This window comes from Vombatus ursinus, unplaced genomic scaffold (assembly GCF_900497805.2).
Source record: "Vombatus ursinus unplaced genomic scaffold, bare-nosed wombat genome assembly UNPS02014772.1, whole genome shotgun sequence".
Classification (NCBI taxonomy): Eukaryota; Metazoa; Chordata; class Mammalia; order Diprotodontia; family Vombatidae; genus Vombatus; species Vombatus ursinus.
In genome coordinates, this window is record NW_020954550.1 from 263110 (window position 1) to 286304 (window position 23195).

At 34.0% G+C, this 23195-nt stretch overlaps 1 protein-coding gene across 2 annotated transcripts in view; it reads right to left on the reverse strand.

Annotated features, from left to right (window-relative positions):
• COL4A3BP (collagen type IV alpha 3 binding protein) overlaps positions 1-23195 on the reverse strand; it is a 160863-nt gene that overhangs the window by 43244 nt on the left and 94424 nt on the right. For both annotated transcript variants that reach the window (XM_027863358.1, XM_027863357.1), the window contains exons 6-8: positions 22513-22596; positions 18065-18222; positions 4471-4563 (exon numbers count right to left, since the gene is read on the reverse strand). In XM_027863358.1, the coding sequence (XP_027719159.1) occupies positions 4471-4563; positions 18065-18222; positions 22513-22596 (335 nt within the window). The remainder of the gene's footprint in view (positions 1-4470; positions 4564-18064; positions 18223-22512; positions 22597-23195) is intronic.

Below are 23195 nucleotides of genomic sequence, written 5' to 3' on the forward strand. Positions count from 1 at the left end.
CAAGTACCTGAAGGGCTGGATGCAGAAGAGGGATTGATTTGCCTAATGTGGCCCCTGGGGCAGAACCAGGAGAAATTTGCTTGAAAGTAGATGTATTCTATAACTAAATGAGTATCATCACATAAGACCCAAAACAGAATTGGGAAAGAAGAAAATCTAGGCTAACCAGGAAGTTTCCAAATAACTATAGCTATTCAAAAATGGAAGCATGTGGGAAGCAGTACATTCCCACACTTTGGAAGACAATCCTTCAATAGCTTAATTACCACTTGTTGGATATATCATAGAGAGGATTCTTCTTCAGGTCTGGCTTTGACTAGATGACCACTGAAATATCTTTGAAATCTGGAATTCTGTGATTATGAGATAGTAAATAAGATTAATAAGAACTGAAGAAATTTTAGATTATAGAAATTTAATTATGGTTGTGGAATGATGCCTTCATTCTTCATTATATGTTTCATCAATCCAGATAATTAAATGTATGGAACGTGTTTCAATATTTCTATAATTAAATACCTATAATCTAAAATCTAATCCAAGCCATATTTGAACTTTTGGCAGCAAAAGAGAAATAAACTGATATTTAAATAGCATTTTTAAGATTTGCAAAGTACTATAACACATTATCTCACTCACTCCTAATAATAGCACTGTGAAGTAGGCACAACAGGCATTATCACCATTTGATAGTTGAGGAAATAGACTCAGAGAGCTTATATATGCCCATGGCCACACAGCCAGTAAGGGTAAAAGGCAGCATTTGAAACCAGGTCTTTACTGACTTCAAATCCAGAGCTCATTTCCCTAAACCATGATATCTCCAAGAAAGATAGGAAAATATACAGGTTGGTATATAGAAAAACAAGTAAAACTTTCCAAGTCTGAAAAGACATGATATCTTTAAAAAAAAATTTTTTTAAAAAGTCAAGAGGCAGAAAGCCAAAAAAAAAAAAAATTGAGAAGAAATTGAAGCTGCTTAAGAAAAGAAGCAAGGTCCTAAATGTCTTTACATAATTCAAGTAGTCTGAGAGACATTAATGTGAAGCAGAATCTAAGACTGACTGGAGAGGACGTAAGAAAAGAATCTAGTGGGCAGACAATTGAAAAAATCTGGGTATGAGATTAGGGTCTGGACTACAATGAAGATAAAGTCAGGATGGAGGGGAGGGATGAAAAGAGTGAGAGATCACAAATAAGTAAAAAAAAAAATATGGGACTGAGAAGCTAAATAAGAGGTCATTTGAGCTTAAAAATGTGTGGGACATCACTTTCCATGGGATTTGGAGAAAACTTAGAAATAGGTAAAGGCTACAGACTGGAACTGTGATTTCATTAGTACAGAAAGCCCCTCTATCAGTGCAGGCTAGCCGCTTCTCTGCAATTTAGAGTCTTAATTTTCTAGAACACTGAGACATTAAATAACTTCCCCAGTATCACACAGCTAGTATGTATCAAACGCAGGAGCTGAATCAAGGTCTTCCTGGCTCCAAGGTCAACTCTCTATAAATAATTAAATTCCAAAATTTACTAAGTATTTGCTATATGCAGAATCTTAGTTTTGGGGAGAAAGAGGAAGTTTTGATGAAACACAATTTGTGTCCTCATAGAGCTTAGAGTTTAAAATTAGGTTAAGGTAGAGATAATTATGAAACACTAATACATGATAATTGCATCAGAGGAAGTACAAAACCAAGTACTACATGAGACCTAAGAGGCAAAGGTTATTAACTGACATAAAGAAGGAAGATTCATGAAAGGCTTCCCAAAGATGGCATCAGAGATGAATAAAGAAACAGAATTTCACAAGCAAAGGAACAACGGGAGTAACATGAACAAAGGCAAAACACGCTGTTAACGAAAATAACAGGCCAAAAACAGGACTTTGGTTGAAAAAAATAGATACTGGGAAAGAGAAAAGATAAGGAAGGTTACATTAGTGATATTTTCAATATAGAAGCAGAATTATCTTCTTTTAATGAAGCTGGGGGGTGGGGGAGGAATGGGGGAAAGGAGGACTGGGCCTTGAAGGTAGTTGAGAAATTCTAGATACATTGAGATTAGACCCAGGTAATCAGATGAATTAAAGTATTTTTTAAGAAGTATCAAAGCCTTATTCACATTATACAGAACCAATTTGTTATGGGCTAATTTTAATAGACAACTTCCCTTTTAGCTTTGATAATTTTTCAAAACTTCTTAAAACTATAAAATACCGGGGCAGCTACAGGTGGCGCAGTGGAGAGAGCACCAGCCCTGGAATCAGGAGAACCTGAGTTCAAACTTGACCTCAGACACATAACACTCACTAGCTGTGTGACCCAAGGCAAGTCATTTAACCCCAACTGCTCTCACCAAAAAAATAAAAACAAAAACAAAAACAAACAAAAAAACCTATAAAATACCAAATAGTGATGAGTCCTGGGTCTATATCTAGGATAGCTCATTTAGGCAGCTGTCTAAATTCTTTTATCAGTACATTAAAAAAGCTGCTAAGATTCTCATTAGGCAGTTATTTTCCTCAAGGGCTATAACAACAATGAAGAGGTGAGGAGTTGGGGGTGGGAGTGGGGGTAGGGTGGGAGAAGAGAAGGAAAAATAGTCTGCTACACTATCAATGTAAAATGGCACCATAATGAGGTCATTAACAGTGACATCTTTCTACTTCACTGTCATGATGCTGGCAATGACCCAGACACAACTTTTTTTGCGCCCACTGTGAACAAGGCCAAGGACTTGATAGGTTCATTTGCTTCTGAGCAGACTATGTACACTGTATGCTTTTCCCACTTAAAAATCAATTAAAGGAAAAAAAAATCACAGATCAAGGTCAGTCTATGTATAACTATTTGTGCTAAAAGGGACCTTAAAAAACAGACTTTAAGTCAGAAAGAAGCTTCTTTAACTCCAAAACACAGGACTATATTTGTTCTAGGTCTATACTACTAAAAAATCTGTGAATGCTTTATAAGGGCTAAAAATCAAAGTGCAGGTACTTAAATTAATATAATAATCTACTTAAGTCATGAGAACCTATGATAAAATGATCTTCAGAATACAAGCACTGAAATTGCTCAAGTGTGGAAAAAGTGTTACTACTGAATTAGCAAACAACATAACTAATAGTTACTACACATTTCAGAAGGAACCAATTGGAAACGTTTTACAAATTTTGTGAAATCATGGTTGAAGTCAAATCATCTCAGTGGGTACCACAGTACAATTTTAAAAATAAAAATAAAGTTAATATAGTAGAAAAAAATTTTGAATTGTAAAGACAGCAATTAGTTTTGTTTCTTCTATAATAAAAACACAGCTGTAGGTTAAATTTGCCAATAATTATTTTATCTTAAGGGCTAATTTAGTTCCTTTTGATCTTTTTTATAATTATCAAGTATGCTTTTTTTCTCTCAAAATTTTTCCAATTTAGGAAATTAACATTTATTGAGCATTAGTTATTTCCAGGTACATAGGAGTTTAAGTCACATACTTCTAATTTTACCAGAAGAATACACACTTTGGCTACTAACATTCTATAAATTAATTTCTGAAGACAATGTAGTGAGTCAATTTGGTAATTGTTTGAGGACAAAATGAGATTATATTGATTTGCATAATTTTCAAACATGAGTACTTGTGTAACAGCAAATTGTGGTGCATTATGAACAATCTCTCATTATTACTTGGTAAATACCTTAAAATTCAGATCAAGTTAAAAATCCTTACTCTACATCTATTAAAAAAAAAACAAAACAATGGTTAATGAGCTAAAAGAAGATTAATCTTTCCAATGGCAAGTTCCTTCATAAATTTGTTTTTTTGTTTTTGTTTTCTTTTTTTGGCAAAAGGATGAACTCTTGCTATACCATGCAAACTAACCTATGTTAGAAAGCACATTTAGTTAACCCTATCTGAAATTAAAGAAATAGCTAATATAAAGAAAAAATCCCACTAACTTTATCTGTTTCTGAGATCTATTTTTACTAAAACTACAAATTCTCAAATGGACTAGGTCAGTCTATTAATACTCTGAGGTTTTGTTGTGAGAGTTTTTTCCACTGACAAATTGCAGTAAGTCTAATTTAGTATATTATGTCCTGGGGAGCTGTTAAGAGTCTCACAGGAGCCAAATCACTTGCCACTACCACAAAGCTATGAAATGTCTGTGGTAGAATTTGAACCCAGGTCCTTCTGACTACAAATACAGCACTGAGCCATGCTATCTCTCTGAAGGAAGTGAAAAATTAAGTTAGAAAATCTTCCTAGGCAGTTAGAGAACATTAATCGTGCACTGGTTCCTTAAAATAAGTTATCAATTTGGAAGGCTAAGATTTAATTTAATAATTTGATATTCCCTCTTAATGTTCTCATGTAAGAGCAACAGTCTATCCGGTAGGAAATGAAGTTTCCAAGTTAATAGTTTCAGGGAGACTTTGTTTTTTCTGTATAAAAAAAGAATGAAATTCCTACCTCATAATCTGGTCCTCCAAAATGGGATTTTTTCTTCAGTTCAGTCACAGCATTTTTGTAGGCTTCTTCTATCCTTCTCTTTTTCTCAATTTCCTGTTTAAAAAAATAGGCAATTAAAAAAAAACCTCATCTTTTGAAATACATGGTTCAGTTTTTTAAAAAAATATTACTATGAGTAATATTGTTTTACTTTACATGGGGGCTTCAATGAATCTGGAATTTGATCAAGTGGTATCTAGGAATATGTGAATAAACAGTGAGTTTCTATCAAAAGAAAGTATGTGTTGTACTTTAGACTCACTTTTCAAGAATGTTATCATTTATTATATAAACGTAAGACTAAAATTCTTCCTAGATAAAATGATGTAATCCATCAATTGGATTTAACTGTCAAAATATCTAAACACAATAGTTAGAAGCAATAAAAAGGCCTAAAATACCTTCCTGTAATTTCTTCACTGGTAATTGTACATGTTTGTTTGTTCTCAGAGAGGATGGAGAGATTACAAAATCAAAGCAAAGAAGAATTAATTGATTCAAAGAATGCTGAAAAGATGTCTTGAAACCAGCAGAAGCTCTGTTTTTACTTTTGATATTATTGATTTAATGAAATTCTACATGTTACAACACTTAAGATCAGTGCTTGTTTCTAGCAATTTCTATATATGTAACTACTGATAAATCACTTGTTTCATATGCTAGGTTTATTCATTTCTAAGATGAAGAGAAGCCACTTGACCTGCGTTGACTCCCTTAGGTTGAACTACCCTTTGTGACAAAGAATACAATCCAACAACAAAAATTCAAAATAGAAACAACATATATATGACGAGTACACAAAATTCTATCTTATTCTGCTCTTCTTGGTTATGACAGAAAAAAAATTTCATTTTTCTTCTACAGGAGTTGTTGGGTTTTTTCCATTACTTAATTACATACAAACTATATGCTCCAAGCAGTAGAATACTTAAGAGTTCAAATTTCTTTTGGTAATCTTTTCATTTACATGGTTGTAGTTACTATGCATATTTGTCTTCCTGAGTTTGCTTATTTCACTTGATAAATCTTCCAACTTTTAAGTTATTCATATTCAGCTTTTCTTACTAGATAAAAACACTCTACTACATTCACATACCATGTTTTTTTCTTCCTCCATAAATTCCATACATCATGGACACCACCTACTTTGTTGCCAGTTATTTGGTATCAAAAAGAGGACTGGCATGAACATTTTGGTATACTAGACCTTTGTTTCTATGGGGATTCTGGGGTCAATGGGTATGTACAATTCAGTTCCCTTTCCAAACCAAAATCCAGAAATGCTGTGATGCTTCATAGCTCCAACATGACTTTTTCTACTGTCTATCCAACTCTGTTCCCATTCTGGCAGTATTCCCAGTTTGCATGGTATTAAGTGAAAACTCAAATATTTTAGTTCGCATTTCTCTTAGTATTAGTGACTTGTAAAATATCTCATATGGTCATTTACAGTTATACTTATTCTAAAACTTTGTTCTTTAACTGCTTATCGATTTACTTGAGAATGCCTCTTGGTTTTACTACTTAGTGTCAACACAATTTATTAGATTTTTATCAGCTATTTTAAATATTTTCTCACAATTTATCATCCCTTCTAATTCTATTTTCACTGATTTATTTCTAGAGAAACCCTTTATTTTATATGGCCAAACTGATTTTATATATTATAAAATTTATCCATCATCTGGTTAAGTATTATCTCCCTAGCAATTGCTATGAACAAAACCCCTGATCTTGTTCTCTTCTCATTTTTTTTAATGGTCTGACATTTTATAATAGTCAGGTTGCATAATTTTTGAAGTTATTTGGCACAGCTTGTAAGATGAGATCTAACCCTAATTTTTACCAGATTTGTTAGCGGTTAGTCCCCTGCCCCTCTCTACCCATAAAGGGAGTCCTTTACCCAGGAATTTATGTTCTTGGATTTATAAAACACTGACCTGTTTTGAATTGCACCTGTTTCTTGCTTATCCCATCTTTTCTATTGATCTACTTTACTGTTTTCTAAGCCAATACCACAAAGTTTTGAATACTACTTTTAAAATACAGTTGGGTTTTTTTGGGGGGGGGTGGGGGTTGTGAAGCAATTGGGGTTAAGTGACTTGCCAGGGTCACACAGCTATTAAGTGAGGTTGAATTTGAACTCGGGTCCTCCTGACTCTAGGGCTGGTACCCTATCTACTGTGCCACTCAGCTGTCCCTTAAAATATAGTTTGAGATACATATTTCACTATTAACCTGGAGATTCCAGACATTTTTTGTTGTTACAAATAAATTACTGTCTAGTTACATAAAGTATTGCCTCAGTAATTTGATTGGTAAGCACTAAATTGAAGCACCTTATATCTAGAAACTTTTAAAGTTGTATTTATTATAAACCTCGTATATCTTTTGATAGGTTAAATCCCCAGATGTTTTACATACTCTGTAGTTATTCTGAATGAACTTTTCTTATCATTTCTTGTTTTTTTGGTTAGCAGATCTGTAAAGTTCCAATGATTTTTACGGATTTATTGTGTATGCTTGCTGAAAATACTTTCTTATTTATGTTCTTTACTGATTCTCTGGGGATTTCAACAGCATCATGTCACCTGCAAATAGGGGTAGCTGTCTCTGCTAATTCTCATATTAATGAAATAGCTAATATTTCTAGAACTACAAGCAGTTCCTCATTAATGTGAATAATAAATCCTCTGGAGGGGCTTATATTCAAATTCACACTACTCAAAGTCATAATTAAGTGAAATATGGTAACTGGCTCTAGCCCAATGGGAATATGTAGTGCAAATTAGAATAATGAGACCTCCCTGGGGAATTCATTATCTGTACTAACCAGGATCTAGCCAAATAATAGTCGAAAGAGAGAGCAACACTGCTCTAATGCTCTCTGTACTCACTGCGGAAGCTTCTATTATTGCTACAATGCTCAAAATAAAATTTACATGTACAAACTATATACTGCAAGCAGTAGTAATCAAGCTGAGAAAATCTGATTCATTCCCCTTTCTAATAAGTAGCGCATCAGAAGGAAATTTAATTTGAATTCAAATGTAAATTTAACAATTAGTCACATAGTACCTCAACAAGCATTCACTAAATGTTCACGAGTCAGGCACAATACTAAGCACTATAAATACTAAGAAAGGAAGTTCCTGCCCTCAAAGAGCTCACATTCTAATAGAGGAGACAACATGTAAATATCCATGCATATTTCACATGTATACAGAATAGACAGGGGTGATGATGCTTAGGACCAGCAAAGGCTCCCAGCAGAAAGTCATTATGAGTTTGGTCTTGAAGGAAGCTTGAGAAGTAAATTGACAGAGATGAGAAGGAAAAGCATTCCAAGTATGGAAGACAGCCAATGAAAAGGCATACAGCATTTAGTGTGAGGAACAGCAAAGTAGACCAGTAAAGTTGGATCAAAGAGTGTGGTGAAGGTGGAGGAAGTATGGGTAGAGAAGGAAGTAAAAGAAGATTAAAAAAATATGAAGGGGCTGGCTGTGGAGGGTGTTAAAAGCCAGAGGACCCTATATTTGATTATGCATTTGAACCATTGCATGTTATTATAAATAAGGGTGACTGAAAAGCTCTTTGGCAGCTACTGGAAGGTGGAAAGAAGTGAGCAATTGGAGAAAGAGGATTTACACAAAATATGCTGTAATGATAAAAACAAGACTAGACAACAAGATTCATTGGGAGGATGATAGTACCCTGACACTAATAATTAAACTGGGAAGAAATGAGTTGTTTTAAACACATTAAGTTTTAGATATCTATGTTACATCCAGTATAAATAAAATGCTTAAAAGGCCTTGGGTGATCTAGTGCTGTAACTCAGGGGAGACCAGGGATGGTTACAAAGCAATAGACATCATCTGCATAGAGATGATAATTGAATTGGAAGTCAGGAAGACCAGAGTTCAAATCCAGCTGCAGATATTCACTAGCTCTGTGATCCTGGGCAAGACACTAATTTTGTCTGCTTCAGTTCCCACAACTGTAAAATGGGGATGATAATAATAGCACCTACCTCCCAGGGTTGTTGTGAGAATAAATGGAGATAAAATTTGTAAAGTTCTTAGCTTTTTGCCTGGCACATAGTAGGTGCTTAATAAACGCTTATTTTAAAAAATCCATATAGACCAGAGGGTCTTAACTTTTTTTTTATGTCATGGACTCTGTGACAGTCTTTTGAAGTCTTTACATAATATTTTTTAAAAATACAGGAAATACATAGGATTATGAAGAAAACCAATTATATTGAATATAGTTACTACCATTAAAAAAAATCTTGAATCCCAGACTAAGGACCACTAGTATAAGGGGAGAATTGAGAAGAGGGCTCACAACAGACCCTTGGGGAACACATTTAGTGTAAATGGCATGAAGATCCCACAAAGGAGACTGAGAAGGAATATTCAGATAGGTAGAAGGAACAATGTCACAGAAACCTAAATTTCCAAAAATGATAAAGAATATTTTTATCTGAATTAAGACTATATGCAAATTCAGTCATAAAATGGAAAAATCACCTTAGCTAAATTAACTGAAGTCAACAGATGCCTTTTTCCATATTGATTTTAATGATTTAAACAAAATTATGTAAAACATACTTATGAATATTATATAATATCATCTTCCCCAACACTATTTACATACTACTTTAAGGTTTTCAATTTATACGGATCATCTTAGGCAGCTGGTGGCACAATATAGGTAGAGCACTGGGCCTGGAGTAAGGAAGACCTGAGTTTAAATCTACCCTCAGACACTTGCTAGCTATGTGACCCTGGGCACGTCACTTAACCTCTGTCTGTCTCAGTTTTCTCAACTATAAAATGGCACCTACTTTGCAGGGTTGTCAAGAGTATAATATTTATAGAAGTGCTTACCACAGTGCCCGGCATACAGTTGGCATTTTATATAAACACTCATTCCTTCTCTTTTTTCTCTTATAGAAACCTCACTTTGAAAAGGGTGTGGTGTTACTGACCACTCAACATATGAGGGAATTGAGGTTAAGTGACTTAACTAGAGTCATACAGTTAAGTGTGAAAAGTAGACTCTGAACCCAGGTCTTGCCTGACTTCAAGTCGAATATTCTTTCTGTTATAATACATTGCCTTTCTCTAGCAAAGATGTCCTCAGTAAATATAAACATTAACAAATTAGAATGCTAAACTGCTAAAATTAATGCAAAAGTTGAACCTTGAATATTTTAGACTTTTTTTTTTAGCAAGAATACCTGTCGAATATTTAGAATGTAAAAAATCAGTTTTCCAAGCAACATATGAAAATCAGTATAAATGGAGAATACTGAATAATTTTCAACTATTTCACTCTAAGTTCTCAGTTGTGGAAATAAACACAAAAAGACACTTTGAAAAGTTTGCATATATATGCTAAGGTATTAGTTATTTAAATCAAAACCATATTAAACCAAAGTTAGGCTTTCCAACTTGATAATACTGATTATTATGCAGCATTTTTTTCTAGTAATATTTTCTTTAAAAAAATCATTTTAAATTAAGAATATTAACAAATATGAGCATTTCAACATACACTGAATAAAAAAGGGGATAGTGTATAAAACTGTGAATCTCTATCATGTACTGCTTAGTTCTGGTTTTTTTAAGTGACTATTAAATTTAATATGATAGTACCAACAGTGCCCTGCTTTTTTCCTTGGGAAATGGTCCAACTTCTCTCACTACAGGAAGAGCTTCATGGCCATCATAAAGTTCCAAATATTAATGGTCTTTTTCGGTAGAATTTTCAATCTAAGGAACCTCCTGCTACATTTAGTGAGTGCTAACAGAATCAATGACAACAAAAGTTGCCAAAAGAGAAATCAACAGTAGTAGTAATATAGATTTTTAAAATAATGTTTAAAAATACAATTATTACCTTCCTCAAGTAATCATCAAATCCAAATAAGTTCATCCCCAAACCTGAGATGATTCTTTCCTCCTAAAGAGTTTCTGGTTTCCTTGCAAACCTCAGTTCTTTAAAATACAAATATAAATCAATGCCTTTGATCACAAAAGAAAAAAATTTCCCCGTTTAGGCAAAAAAGTATACTAAACAAAGAAAATTTTAACTGAGAAAAAAAAACTTTTTTAAGAAAAGTTTTAACTGAGATACCATGATTTACTATGTTTCTGAGAAATTTTACATGGTTTCATGTTTGTCAAGTGGTGATGTTTACATACTTAGTACATATGATTGAAAATTCTGAACTTTTACAATACTAAATGTGGTAAAAAAAAAAATCTAAACATAAATAACATAAAGTTAACCATAAGTGATGGTCTCATTCTGGAGAGAAATTTCTCTTTTGTTTTACCCAAGTAAGTCAAAACCAAAATAAGCTCATGGTTACAGTGCAATTCCTCCCACCCCTCTGACATACACTTGTACATGTACAAATAATACATCGTTACCTGGATATTTACTCATATTAGTGTGTGCAGAAAGGAAACAAGAAAAGGTTTTAGTGGTCTGAAAAGGTGGAAATTACAAAAATGTTAAAAACAAACAAACAAGGGGCAACTAGGTGGCGCAGTGGATAGAGCACCGGCCCTGGAGTCAGGAGGACCTGAGTTCAAATCCGGCCTCAGACACTTAACACTTACTAGCTGTGTGACCACGGGCAAGTCACTTAACCTCACTGCCTAGCCAAACAAACAAACAAACAAACAAACTACAAAGCACAAAACACTGCAAATAGCTACTTGGAAATCGTCACAGAAAAGGTCTTTCCAATGTCAAGAATTCATTTTCAATCATTAAGAATAGATTTAAATTTTAAGTTTGATGACAAGTTTCCAATTCCATTAATAATTTAAAAAAATATTCTACTATATGTCAGACATACATTTGTACAGTTTGTTCAGATTTAAGTAGACAGCCATTAATGTGGGAATGGCTAAACAAGTAATGGCCCATGAACATAAGGGAATATTACAGCTCTTTAAGAAAAGATGGTTATGGGGGCAGCTAGGTAGAACAGAGGGTAAGAGCTCCGGCTTCAGAGTCAGGAAGACCTGAGTTCAAATATGACCTCAGACATTTGACACTTACTAGCTATGTGACCCTGGGAAAGTCACTTAACCCCAGCTGCCTCACCAAAACAAAACAAAACAATATTGATTAGAAGGGGATAAGAGAAGGGGGCGGGGGTGATAGAAGGGAGGGCAGATTAGGGGAAGAGGCATTCAGAATTCACGCTGTCTTGGCGGGGGCCAGAAGGGGAGAAAATTTGGAACTCAAAATCATGCGGAAATGAATGTTGAAAACTAAAAATAAATAAATTAATAAGAAAAAAGAAAAGATGACTATGTACTCATTTATGTGAACTGATGCAAAGTAAGCAGAACTGCCTTTAGGAGATATAAAACTGGTTTCTGCAGGAATCTCAAACTCAACATATCTAAAACAAAACTCATCTTTCCCCAAAATTCTCCCTGCTTCCAAATTTCCCTATGATTTAAGGCACTCCCATGCTCCCAGGTACACAGGCTTGTAATCTCTGTCATCCTGGACTCCTCTTGCACTCACTCCACACATCCAATATGTTGCCAAGTCTTGTTGTTTCTACCTTTACAACATCTCTTATAAATGCTCACTCTATTCAGCCACCACTCTGGTGCAGGCTCTCATCACTTTACTCTTCAATTATTTCTGTAATCTTCTGGTTGGTCTCTCTTGTCCCAGGTCTTTTTCCACTCCATAATAAAGTCCTCCACTCAGGTGCCCAACTGATTTTCCTAATGCACGTGTCTAATTTCTTTGATATAGGTTACTTTTGGGGGACTTTCCCTTCCAAGTTCTTATAGGTAATCTCTCTCTGAGATGGAAAGAGGGGAAGGTTCTGTTGGGAAATGGAGGTTACATAAATTTTTTTAAAATCTGTATTTAAAAAATAAAAATATGTTTAATTTAGTTGTTCTAGATCTTTCTGGGCTCAATCTAGATTCACTACTTAGATACCATATCATGTGTGACACAAACACTGTTTTGGGAGCAAATATCAATTTGCTGGGGCCTATAAAAATAAATGAATAAGGTAATAGAGCTGCAAACCTGAGAAAAATTAAATAATATCAATATTATAGATTATCTCCCACTAACACAGTGCTTTACTATTTATAAAAAACTTAAAATAAACTCTTTGAAGCATACAGAAGAAATACTATATATACTGTTTTTAAAGATGAATAAACTGAATTTCAGAGAACTTGAGACTTAACCAAAGTCATACAACTAGAGAGTGGTAAAGCCTGGGACTTGAAACAGGTTCATTTGATTTTCAATTTATGGTGTTGCTTCCACCAGTTGAGGAGAATAAGAAGCTAGCTCTAAGGAAATACAAAGGTAGTTTTGTTACCTAAAATACTCTAACCATATCAGTTTGAGATACCTATCACAGAGAGACCATAGTGACATTCTTTGAGTTATACCATCTGTATAGCCAAACTACCTCTGGGGCAATACTGCATGCTGGATATCAAAATCAATAATCAAAGTTTATACCTAAAGGGTGCCATGAGATTGGAACCATTTTGTTCCTCTCCATAAGCATTTGTTGAGAAGCTCTTTCATGCACAAGACACTCTATTTGAGACTTAAAGAAGTCTAAGTAATCCCTGCCCTAAATGATGTCATAATCTAGCTGGGGAAAAAAAAGCAATAGACATGAAATAAGGCCAATGAAAAGACAAGAGTAACATCTGGGGCCATAGTAGTGAGAAAAAGTTACAATGGAAGAGATGCACAGAGAGCTGGGTTTAGGGGGGACCAGAACGATTTAGATGATTATTAATGACTTCAATGCATAAGGAAGCAGGCCCTAAACTGCATACATTAAAACAAGAATGTATACAAGAGACAACATTAGTCTTAAAAGGCTCAGACAAGCCACCCTCAAGGTACTATGCAATACTTTTCTTTCTTTAAAAATATCACCTTAGGCTTCCAGGACAGTTCATGTTTATAGAAAGCTTTATATACATTTTATCATTTGATCCTAATGAGCCTGTGAAATAGGTAGAACAAATATCACTTCCATTTTTAAATCTCTGAGGAGTCAAGTAGTTTGCTGATTCCTATTACTCTTTTGTTAGGAAAGGGGAGACTGAAGCAGAGTTGGCTTAAAGTTCCTCTTCTCTGAGGCAAAGAGGAGTACTGGAATTACCTCCAATGGTGTGCATTATTTGGTGATAAAGCACTTAATAAACTTGGTATACGCAATTCAGTTTCTCAACAGTATTAAAAGTTAAAAAAAAAAATCAACACTGAAAATCACCACACATTAAGGCTAAGTTTTAATAAATGGACTGTATCCCTCCTCTTCCAAAGGTCTTTAAAAAACTAATCCAATGCGTACAATATTTTTGGGAGGATATGCAGTAAATATTATGCTATGCCACAACTCTACAACAGGATGGATATGCAGTTTCTTACCAAATTAAAGGATACTAAAATGAAGCTTTTTTTAGAAGCTTAAAAGAGTTACACTAATGACAAATTAAAAGGTATTACTTTACAAAGTTGACAGTAAACAATAGTTTATTCCCATAAGAGGAGGTACAGAATGAAAATATAAATACATTTCAATGAAGTTAGAGAATTTATTTTAATGGCACATTATGAATATAATTAAGCTACTGTAGGATACACATACACACTAACACTCTTAAATAGGACCATAAATAAATCCCTTCTATATAATATCCTTTGGTACCACTATTAAGGTGCTTGCTGATAACAGTCTAGAGAAAGTAATAATTTAAGCTAATATGGAAATTCTTATGCTTTTATGTCCTTATCCAAGGCAAAAAACTGTGGCCTATCATTTACAGTTAATAGCCTACAGAATAGGTTTGGATTAGTGACACTTTATAAACTCAAACAGATTAATTCAGCCTGGGCCCCGGTTTATTGTTAAAATATATGAAAAAAAGCCTTTGCTGCATAAATAGTAGCATGGTGCTTAAGGAATATGTGATATACTTATGTCTACTAATTTTAAATCATGGGTATCTAATAATTAAAGGTGGTCCATACAGATTAAAACTTGCCAATAAAATCATTACTTTGTATTACTACACATATGAGAAGTGACAATTTCTTGAAAATATTCAATAATTCAGATGAGTAGTCTCCCCTTACCAACATTTAATCCAAACTGTGAGATTTTAATGTAATAGTAAACACACACACATACACACACACAAAAACAACCTGGTTCTGTCAGTACTTACTTTCATACCTATGTTCTATATGTAATACAGCTAATACCTGCAATTATACTTAGGTCTTAGAACACTCATTTGGTTTGTTACTGAATTTACTTGAAAATAATCTTAAACCATGATTCAAAATTTCTACTAATTCCAACTGGCAGTTTACACTCAGTAACAAAAATGTTTACTTATCTCCATATTAAGATAAGAGAAGGAGATAATGGTATTTCCTTGACAAATGATACTTATATCCCATTATCAAATAAAGGGAATAAACATGAAAATGATAACACAAATTATTTAAATTTACAATTTTATTTCCTTTAGCAAGTCACTGATTAGGTCATGTAGCACAAGACAATAATATTTTATAAGGTTATAAAGAGCTGACCTTTAAAAGTTATACCTCAAAATCTAAAGGCCTATTTTTTAACCCATTAGTTATTTTTTTCTTCTCTCTCCCTCCCCCAAGTCTAAAATGGTTCCTTGAAATTTTCTTTTTCATTTCTGGTAGTATAGGTTATATCAAAGAATATTTTATGTCAATAAAGCACACTGCGAACTATGACCCAATGAGCTGACTTTGCAATTTGTAGTGAGATAAGATACTTAAAATCAATAGCACCACACCTTTCATCTGTGCCTTTACTGAACAAAGGAGGCCTTTGAATAGCCAGATTCTTAGGTTGCTATTTAGGTTTCTTCTACTTACGAATGTCCATTATTAGCTAAGAAAAAACATCAAATAAATAGTAGTACTATGTATATCAAATAAATAGTAGTACTATGTACCATGGCAATCTCTCTTTGAGTCAGCTAAATTACAAAATCTGGATGCTTAAAATATTCTTAGATCATTCTTCTGAATATAGAATGTATGCTGCTATTTCTTTTCTAATGGAAATGGAGGACTATTTTAGGACTGATGTAAATTCTCCAGTATTAGACATACAGCATTTATAGCCAAGATATTTCAAGAAGGGGCTGCCAAAAGCTGAGAGTGAGCAAATCTGGGCAAACTGAACGTGTGATTCTGAAGCATGAATCAAAGGGGCTAAAAGGACTTGTTTTGCTTGTGGGTGTGCGAGGGTGTGGGGGTGTGTATTTACTACAATCAGTGGCATACATAAAAAGTTTAGCTCTAAGAATGGAGAAAGGTCTATTCTTTATTTGGACAGTTTTATTTAGGACTCTGATGGCAGTTAACCAAAGAAACTTAATGGTAACCATCAAAGACAGCTAACTACAGTCAAGAATTCTAAAATTCTCTTTTCTTGTCTAGTCTGAAGTACTTGGGAACATCTCTTAAAATCAGCGTCATATTGCCACAGTTGTCACTCCATGTCATTGATTATGTTTATCATTCAATGGTGCTACATACTTTTTATAGTAGGAAAGAACAGGAGTAAAGTGGGTATTCATTGATTAGGTAACATCGAAACAAATTGTGGCATATTAATGTAATGGAAAAATCAGCGGCCTAAAAGAAATAACTATTATGAGAAATTCAGAGAAAAATAAGATTTACCTAAGAAGATAAAGAAGCAGAATAGGCAGAACCAGGAGAACAATAAACATGGCTACAATAATATAAACAAACAAAACAAAACAAAACAAAAAAAACACTAAAAAGTAGCCAAACTAATTAATTGCTATGATCAATTTTTGTCCAGAAGAAATGATGAAACATACTATCGGTGTAAAAACAAAAGATAACCATAAAACTTTTTAAAAAAAGGGCTAGGATAACCATTGTTACAGAAACCAAAACGTAATTTGATTTATTGATGAATTACAAAACCCTTTTCATCGATGGCTTACCACAACAAAGAGTTCCAATACAACAACTCAGGGTCGTGATTCAGACACTGCTCAGAAATAGTGAAGTGGCTCTGATCTGGTTTCAGGTGTGAGTCCTGCCTCTGTGTTAATTGTGTGGACTCCAAGACAGTCACTTCACCTTTCAGCGTCCCAGGACACTTTCTAAGCAGATAAATTTCAGGCCAGGTAGAAGGAGTTTCCACACTGACGAAATCATTAGAGGTAAATAAACAAACAAACAAAACCCTAAACCTACGAGATTTCAGCTTTGATCAAAGTCATTGAACAACATTTCATATCAGAAATAGAAGACACAAGGAATATAGTAGCATTATCATCAGTGTTATATTTTAAACCAAAGTATAAAAATACTCAAGTAAAAGTTCAATAGAAACAGATAAAGCATATTTAATGTGATATCACATTGACAGCTGAAGTAATACTTAATTCTGAATGCTGAGAAGTACTGACGGCACTAAGATTTTGCTTTTGAAGGTTGGAACATTTTAAGTCATATAATCTAAATTAATAGTCAATAACCTAAGTGCTGTGTCACTGTGTGTAACATTTTTTCTATACTTTTCAGACTCAAATGGTTTTAATTTCAAAGAAGCATAATTTAAAAGCATTACCAAAGTTTTTTTAAAAAGTCTTTATTATTCCCCTCAAGAGAATATACTTCACAGGTAACATGTAGTTGGGAACTAGTAAATACCGTTATTATAATGGAGTAGAGTTCTGAATCCCAGTTTCCACAGGAAGCCTTTCCTAATCCCTCTTATTTCTAGTGCATCCTCTCTGTTGATTTTTTTTCTTAGTTACACCGTATATAGCCTTTTTGTATTTAGTTGTTTGCACACTATCTTTCTCAGACTGTGAGCTCAAGGTATCTACTGGCAGAGTAGATAGAATTCTAGGCCTGATGAAGATTTAACCTCAGAAACCTACTATTCCAGTGACCCTGGGCAAGTCACTTAACCACTGTTTGCCTCAATTTCCTCGACTGTAAAATGGGAATAATAATAGCACCAACCTCGAGGGGCTGTTGTGAGGATCAAATGAGATATTAACTGTAACCTGCTCGCCACGTGACAGATACTGAGCAGGTACCATCTAAACTTTTAGTCCTTTCTTCTTCCCTGCCTCTCCTCAAGAGCAGGGATTGTCTTTTGCCTTTTTTATCCCCAGTGCTTTTGTCTGGCACATAATAGGCTGTTAACAAATGTTTACCTACTGTCAGAAAACTTTCACTAAAACTATTTTGTTTTTTTCCAAAGTTTATCTTTCTTTAACCTCTTATATTTCAGATTTTTTATATTGAAAATTTCTACAGAAAGAATACCATCTATTGCTCAGGTCAAACTCAAACTTCTCTCATAGGCTGCTGATGTCAAGTTTAATTTAAATATTACTTTAATCAAAATATCAAATTATATTGAATTTCAAAGTTTTTTTTTTAAAGGAAAAGGAAAAACTAGTCTTACCTTATCCAGTCTCTTTTGCCAGCTGTCCTCACGTTTTACCATGAGTTCAATACAATGAGAAAGTGTAGCAAGTATTCCAGCAGTAGTTGCTTTAAATGTAATTGCTTCCCCTTTAAAGTCTATGCCATTAATTCCTTTGGGTGTCACATGTGGAAATACTGGAAAAGATACTTCAGTCAGCAACAGTCTTTCAAAGAAGAAAAAGTTCTACCCTATGATGTATCTTTAGAAAACTTTATGAGAGCCAGCAATAACATATCAGTAATGGCCCAAGATTATATTTTTCCTCCCCAAGGCCAACATTTTGCCCTTTCATATCTATAGGCTATGAGTAAAGAGGATCATAGCTTGAATATATCTGTCCAGTTTCATTTTGCTGGGTTTTATTTCCTGATATCTACTGTGCTGCATACTCTGCACTAAGGGAATCATGTGGGAGGTGGGAGGAGAAAGTCTTTAACAAGAACAGTCTGACAGTTTACAGTGGCACCTAATTACAGCAAGAACCACCTTAAAATTTTAAGCAAAAAAAATTTTTTAAAGGTCTTTTTTTTTAAAAGAGCATCTCTGAAGGTAAAGCAATAGAGTCAAATAAAGTAATATGAAGGTTTTAAATGGATATTCAGTGCTTTTTAAAACTTATAAAATCTATTTAACACACCAAATTATGCTTAAATTTATTGCTTATCAAATGATTTCATGCCACTAGCTTTACAATATAAATAAAGAATTCTTCAAGCGAATCTTATAACTTGATGTAGCCCAAAGATCAAATCTCACTATTAAACTTATTTAGTCCTTAGTCATACCCTCTCAAGTAAAATAGTAATAGCTTAACTTTCAAATACCCACCCCCATTTGCTTATTAGCAAGATTACACCTTCTGGCCTAATAGTCATTTTAGGCTCTTAGTCACTTTTCCCTATGTTATAACTAGATAGTCTCATATAAAAGATTTTAATTTTATATATGTTATTCAAACTGTACCTAGGAAAAATGATTTCAGGACAAATGAAGCCAAAATACTGGCTCTATGTTGGTAATAATTTGCCAGTATCAACACTTGCAGAACTTGCACGGTGTTGGAAAGTGTTCTAGAAATATTTCGGTATACCTCCTTTTAAAAAAACAATTATACTTTCAGAAGCAAAGCATCTTTCCGTGAGCTCTGTACAGGTCAGGACTATGTCATTTGAACATTTTCCCATTCTTAGCATAGTTCTATGGACACCAGGTTCTTAATAAATGTTTACTTAAGAGAACTTAAAACACAAAAGAGGATTTACAGATTACTAAACATACAGAAACCACACCTTTTACGTTAACTTAGAGACAAAAGAAAATTACAAAGAAATAAGTTTGCTAGACTTCTACGCGTAAGTTAACTGCCCTAAACCTTTGCAGACAGACGAGATCATCTCTAAACTTCCATGACTTTTCCTTTATTCAGTTAGTTTGATTTTTATGTTCCACAAGTACTTTATGCTCTGCATTGTTAAACTGTATTCCTCTCCAGGAGGGGATTCAAACCAAACTTTCAGAGAGTCAATACCTTTTCCTCAGCATATCTTCTAATGAACTGAAGGTGAGGGTAAAAAAATATTTTAATTTCCTTTGAGAAAAGGTCAAAGTATGTTTTGCTATATAGTTGCCATGAAGAATGAAGGAGAAGAGACTATTTTGAAGACATGATTTTGCAATTAGTAAATAAAAGAGAAACATTTAAAGTTAAAAATCTGCCAGCTAAACTTTGATCTTGTAAAAATAAGAAAAACATTTTTAAAATTTCAAACACCTAGAAAAATATGAATCTTGGGCTTTTAAAAACATCAATATATGAAAAACAGGCAAAAAACTCTTAACTGTGGCTAGTTATTAATATCTTCACTCTGCTTAAGACTAATTCAAATTATGTTATATGAAAAATCAAGGATTCTGAAGCCAGAACATTCCCTCCTCCTCTTTTTAAAGTAAGAAATTATACTGATTGTCATTTGAAACATCGTGGATTTCATACTGTTGTAATAGCAAAGTCTGGGGTAGGGAAGCAGTGAAGAAACAAAGTAAAATCCAAGGATAGGAGTTCTTAATTGTTACTGACTCCTTTGGAACCGTGGTCAAACATATAGACTCCTCAGAACAATGTTTATAAATGTATAAACACATAGGATTACAAAGGAAATAATGTTTAAATGCAGTTATCAAAATATATATTTTTTTTAAATCACAGTCTTCTGGTTAAGAACCTTTGCCCTAGAGTGATTCATGGTAAAGGTGGCTTCAGACAAAGAAAACTGTTGCCACAACTTTTTTTTTGAGGAAGTTGCTGTTAAGTGACTTGCCCAGGGTCACTCAGCTTCAACTCAGGTCCTCATGACTACAGGGCTGGAGCTTTATCCACAGTGCCACTTAGCTGCCCCCTGTTGCCACAACTTCTGGTTGAGACATTTTAAGTCACTGGTTCTGAACAGCTTCCAGTCTAGCCCCTGGGCATGTGATGTGATTAGAAGTCTGGCTCTGATAATAACGACTCCCATATGATTAGGGTGCTAGGAAGGATTTCATGTGATCATCTTTCTAGTCCTCTGCCTTCAGGCATGTGAAAAAATATGATTATTTGTATTTTGCAGATGAAGCAAGAAATGTCCAGAAAAGTTAAATCACTTGATCAAGCTTTCAAAATTATTAAGTAGTAAAAAGGGGTAAGAGAAATGGAAGAAAAACTGAAATTAACATTCTGTTATTTCTGGAGTTCCTTACAGCTGTAAAATCAAAATTCAAAAACAATAACTAAAAGCTACCTCATAAGGCTGTTATGAGAAAAATGTTGTGGAACTACTAAAGTACTACATAAATATGAATTATTACCAACATTGAGAAAAGCCTAAAATATCATATGCAAAAGAGAAATATCCCAAATCTTATATGAAGCTGAATTTTAATTCTCATAATGGAACATTTAATATTATAATCTTTCAAGAAGAAAAAAGCAATTGAAGATGGTTCAACATTTTTTCATACTTAGAGCAATTCTGAGGTTCCATCTCACACCTGTCAGATTGCAAAAGATGACAAAAAAGCCAAATGACAAATGTTGAGAGGAGCTGTAGAAAGGAGGCACAATGATGCACTTGTGATGGAGCTATGAATGGGTACATCCATTCTAGAAAGCAATTTGGATATAGCTATCTACTATTGACCTTTTACCCAGATTTACCACTGCTAGGCTAATAACCAAAGGAGAGAAGAGAAAGAGGAAAAGGTCCTAAATGTAATCAATCAATTAATAAATTATAGCAGCTTTTCATGGTGCTGAAAAACTGGAAACTATGAGAAAGCTCATCAATTGAAAGTGGCTGAAGAAAGTGTAGTATATGAATATGACAGAATACCACTGTGCTCTAAGAAATAAAGAAACAGATTTCAAAGAGATGTGAAAAGATTTGTATGAACTGACGCAGAGTAAAGTAAGCAGAACTAGAACAAGTTGTACTATGACATCATTACAAAAATGAAAAAATCTGAAGACTTGTATAAACTGAAGAATGAAATGAGCAGAATCAGAAAAACATTTATACAATAATGTAACACTGTAAGCTGTAAGATTTGGATCGATACAATGACCATCTATAATTCCAGAAAACAGGAGATGAGGCATCCTTTTCACTTGCTGACAGAGAGGCAACGAATTCAGAGTGCAAGATGGACATAGAACTTTTGAATATGGCCAATGAGGAGATTTGGTTTGCTTAACTGTGAATATTACAAGGAATTTGTCTCTCCTCCCAATGGCTGAGTAGAAATTAATTCCTATTAAAAAAAATTGCCTAAACTAGTACAAAAGTGGCCTCCCTACCTCGTCATTCCCCATTCCAATTCATCTTCCACATAGCTATCAAAGTGATAATCCTAAAGCAGAAATCTGAGGGTGTCAGTCCCATGCTCAATCAATTCCAGTGACGACTTACCTCAAGGATCAAAAAACCTTCAAACCACTTGGTTCCAACCTACCATTCCAGTATTATTCATTCCTCCTCTTCACTCACCAGCTAAACTGCTTTCTTACTATTCCTTACACATGACATTACATCTCCCGTCCCCCATACACCTACTCCTTAACTTTACTTCATAAAATCCCTATTTCCTTCACAGCTGACCTCATGAAAACTTTTCTGATCTTTTGAGCTGCTAGTGCTTTCCCCTACAAATTATCTTGTCATTTGTTTTGCATTTAAAAAAATAAATTTGTCTTATGTCTTTCCTGACAGAATGTAAGTTCCTTGAGGGTTATACTATTTCACTGTTGTATATATTCCCAGCACCTAGCACAGTACTTGATATATAGTAAACATTTCATGTTTGTTAACTGATGAACTGAAGCACCAAATATACCAAGTTCCTTTTCAAAGAAAAAAAATTTTACATTGTGACAAATTTGCATTACTTACACTTTTCTTTATTGCCATTTGTATTATGCAATAAATCTCCTTCAGAACGTGTTGTAGGAAAATCATCTTCATCATCTTCTACCACTAAACAAAAGAAATTATATATATATTAGGTTTACAGAATACCATAACCATCTGGAATGTATTTCCAACTGCCAGAACCAACTTTGAGAACATGTTTAATACAAACATGTACTTACACTAAAAAAGTAAATTCTTATTTAATAAAGGGTCATACCCCAATTTTCAATTCATCTAACTTTTGAAATCCCATTTCCTGCTCTTCACTACTGTTTGTTCATCTCTTGGGTTATGGTGTACTTGCAATCATTTGGACTACTAAAGAGTGAGAAGGGCTTATAGTTTAAAAGGCTCTAAAGGTCTAAGCCTTTATCCATGGCTAGGGGGAATACATTACATACATTATATTTGACTCTCCTCAATGGCCCACATACCCTTATTTTCACTGTCCTTTTTTCTCTATACATTTCTCAAAATGCCCCACCCCTGCCTCTAACTTTTCCACAACATACAGGATCTTATCACTTCAACATTTGCCTTCTGCACATTCCTAAAAACATGTCCAGTTCCATCACCCAACACAGTATTTTCCTTATCTGTCTTCTCTATTTATTATTCTTGGCCCCAAACTTCTCATCTTTGCTACCTTTACCCAAACTTTA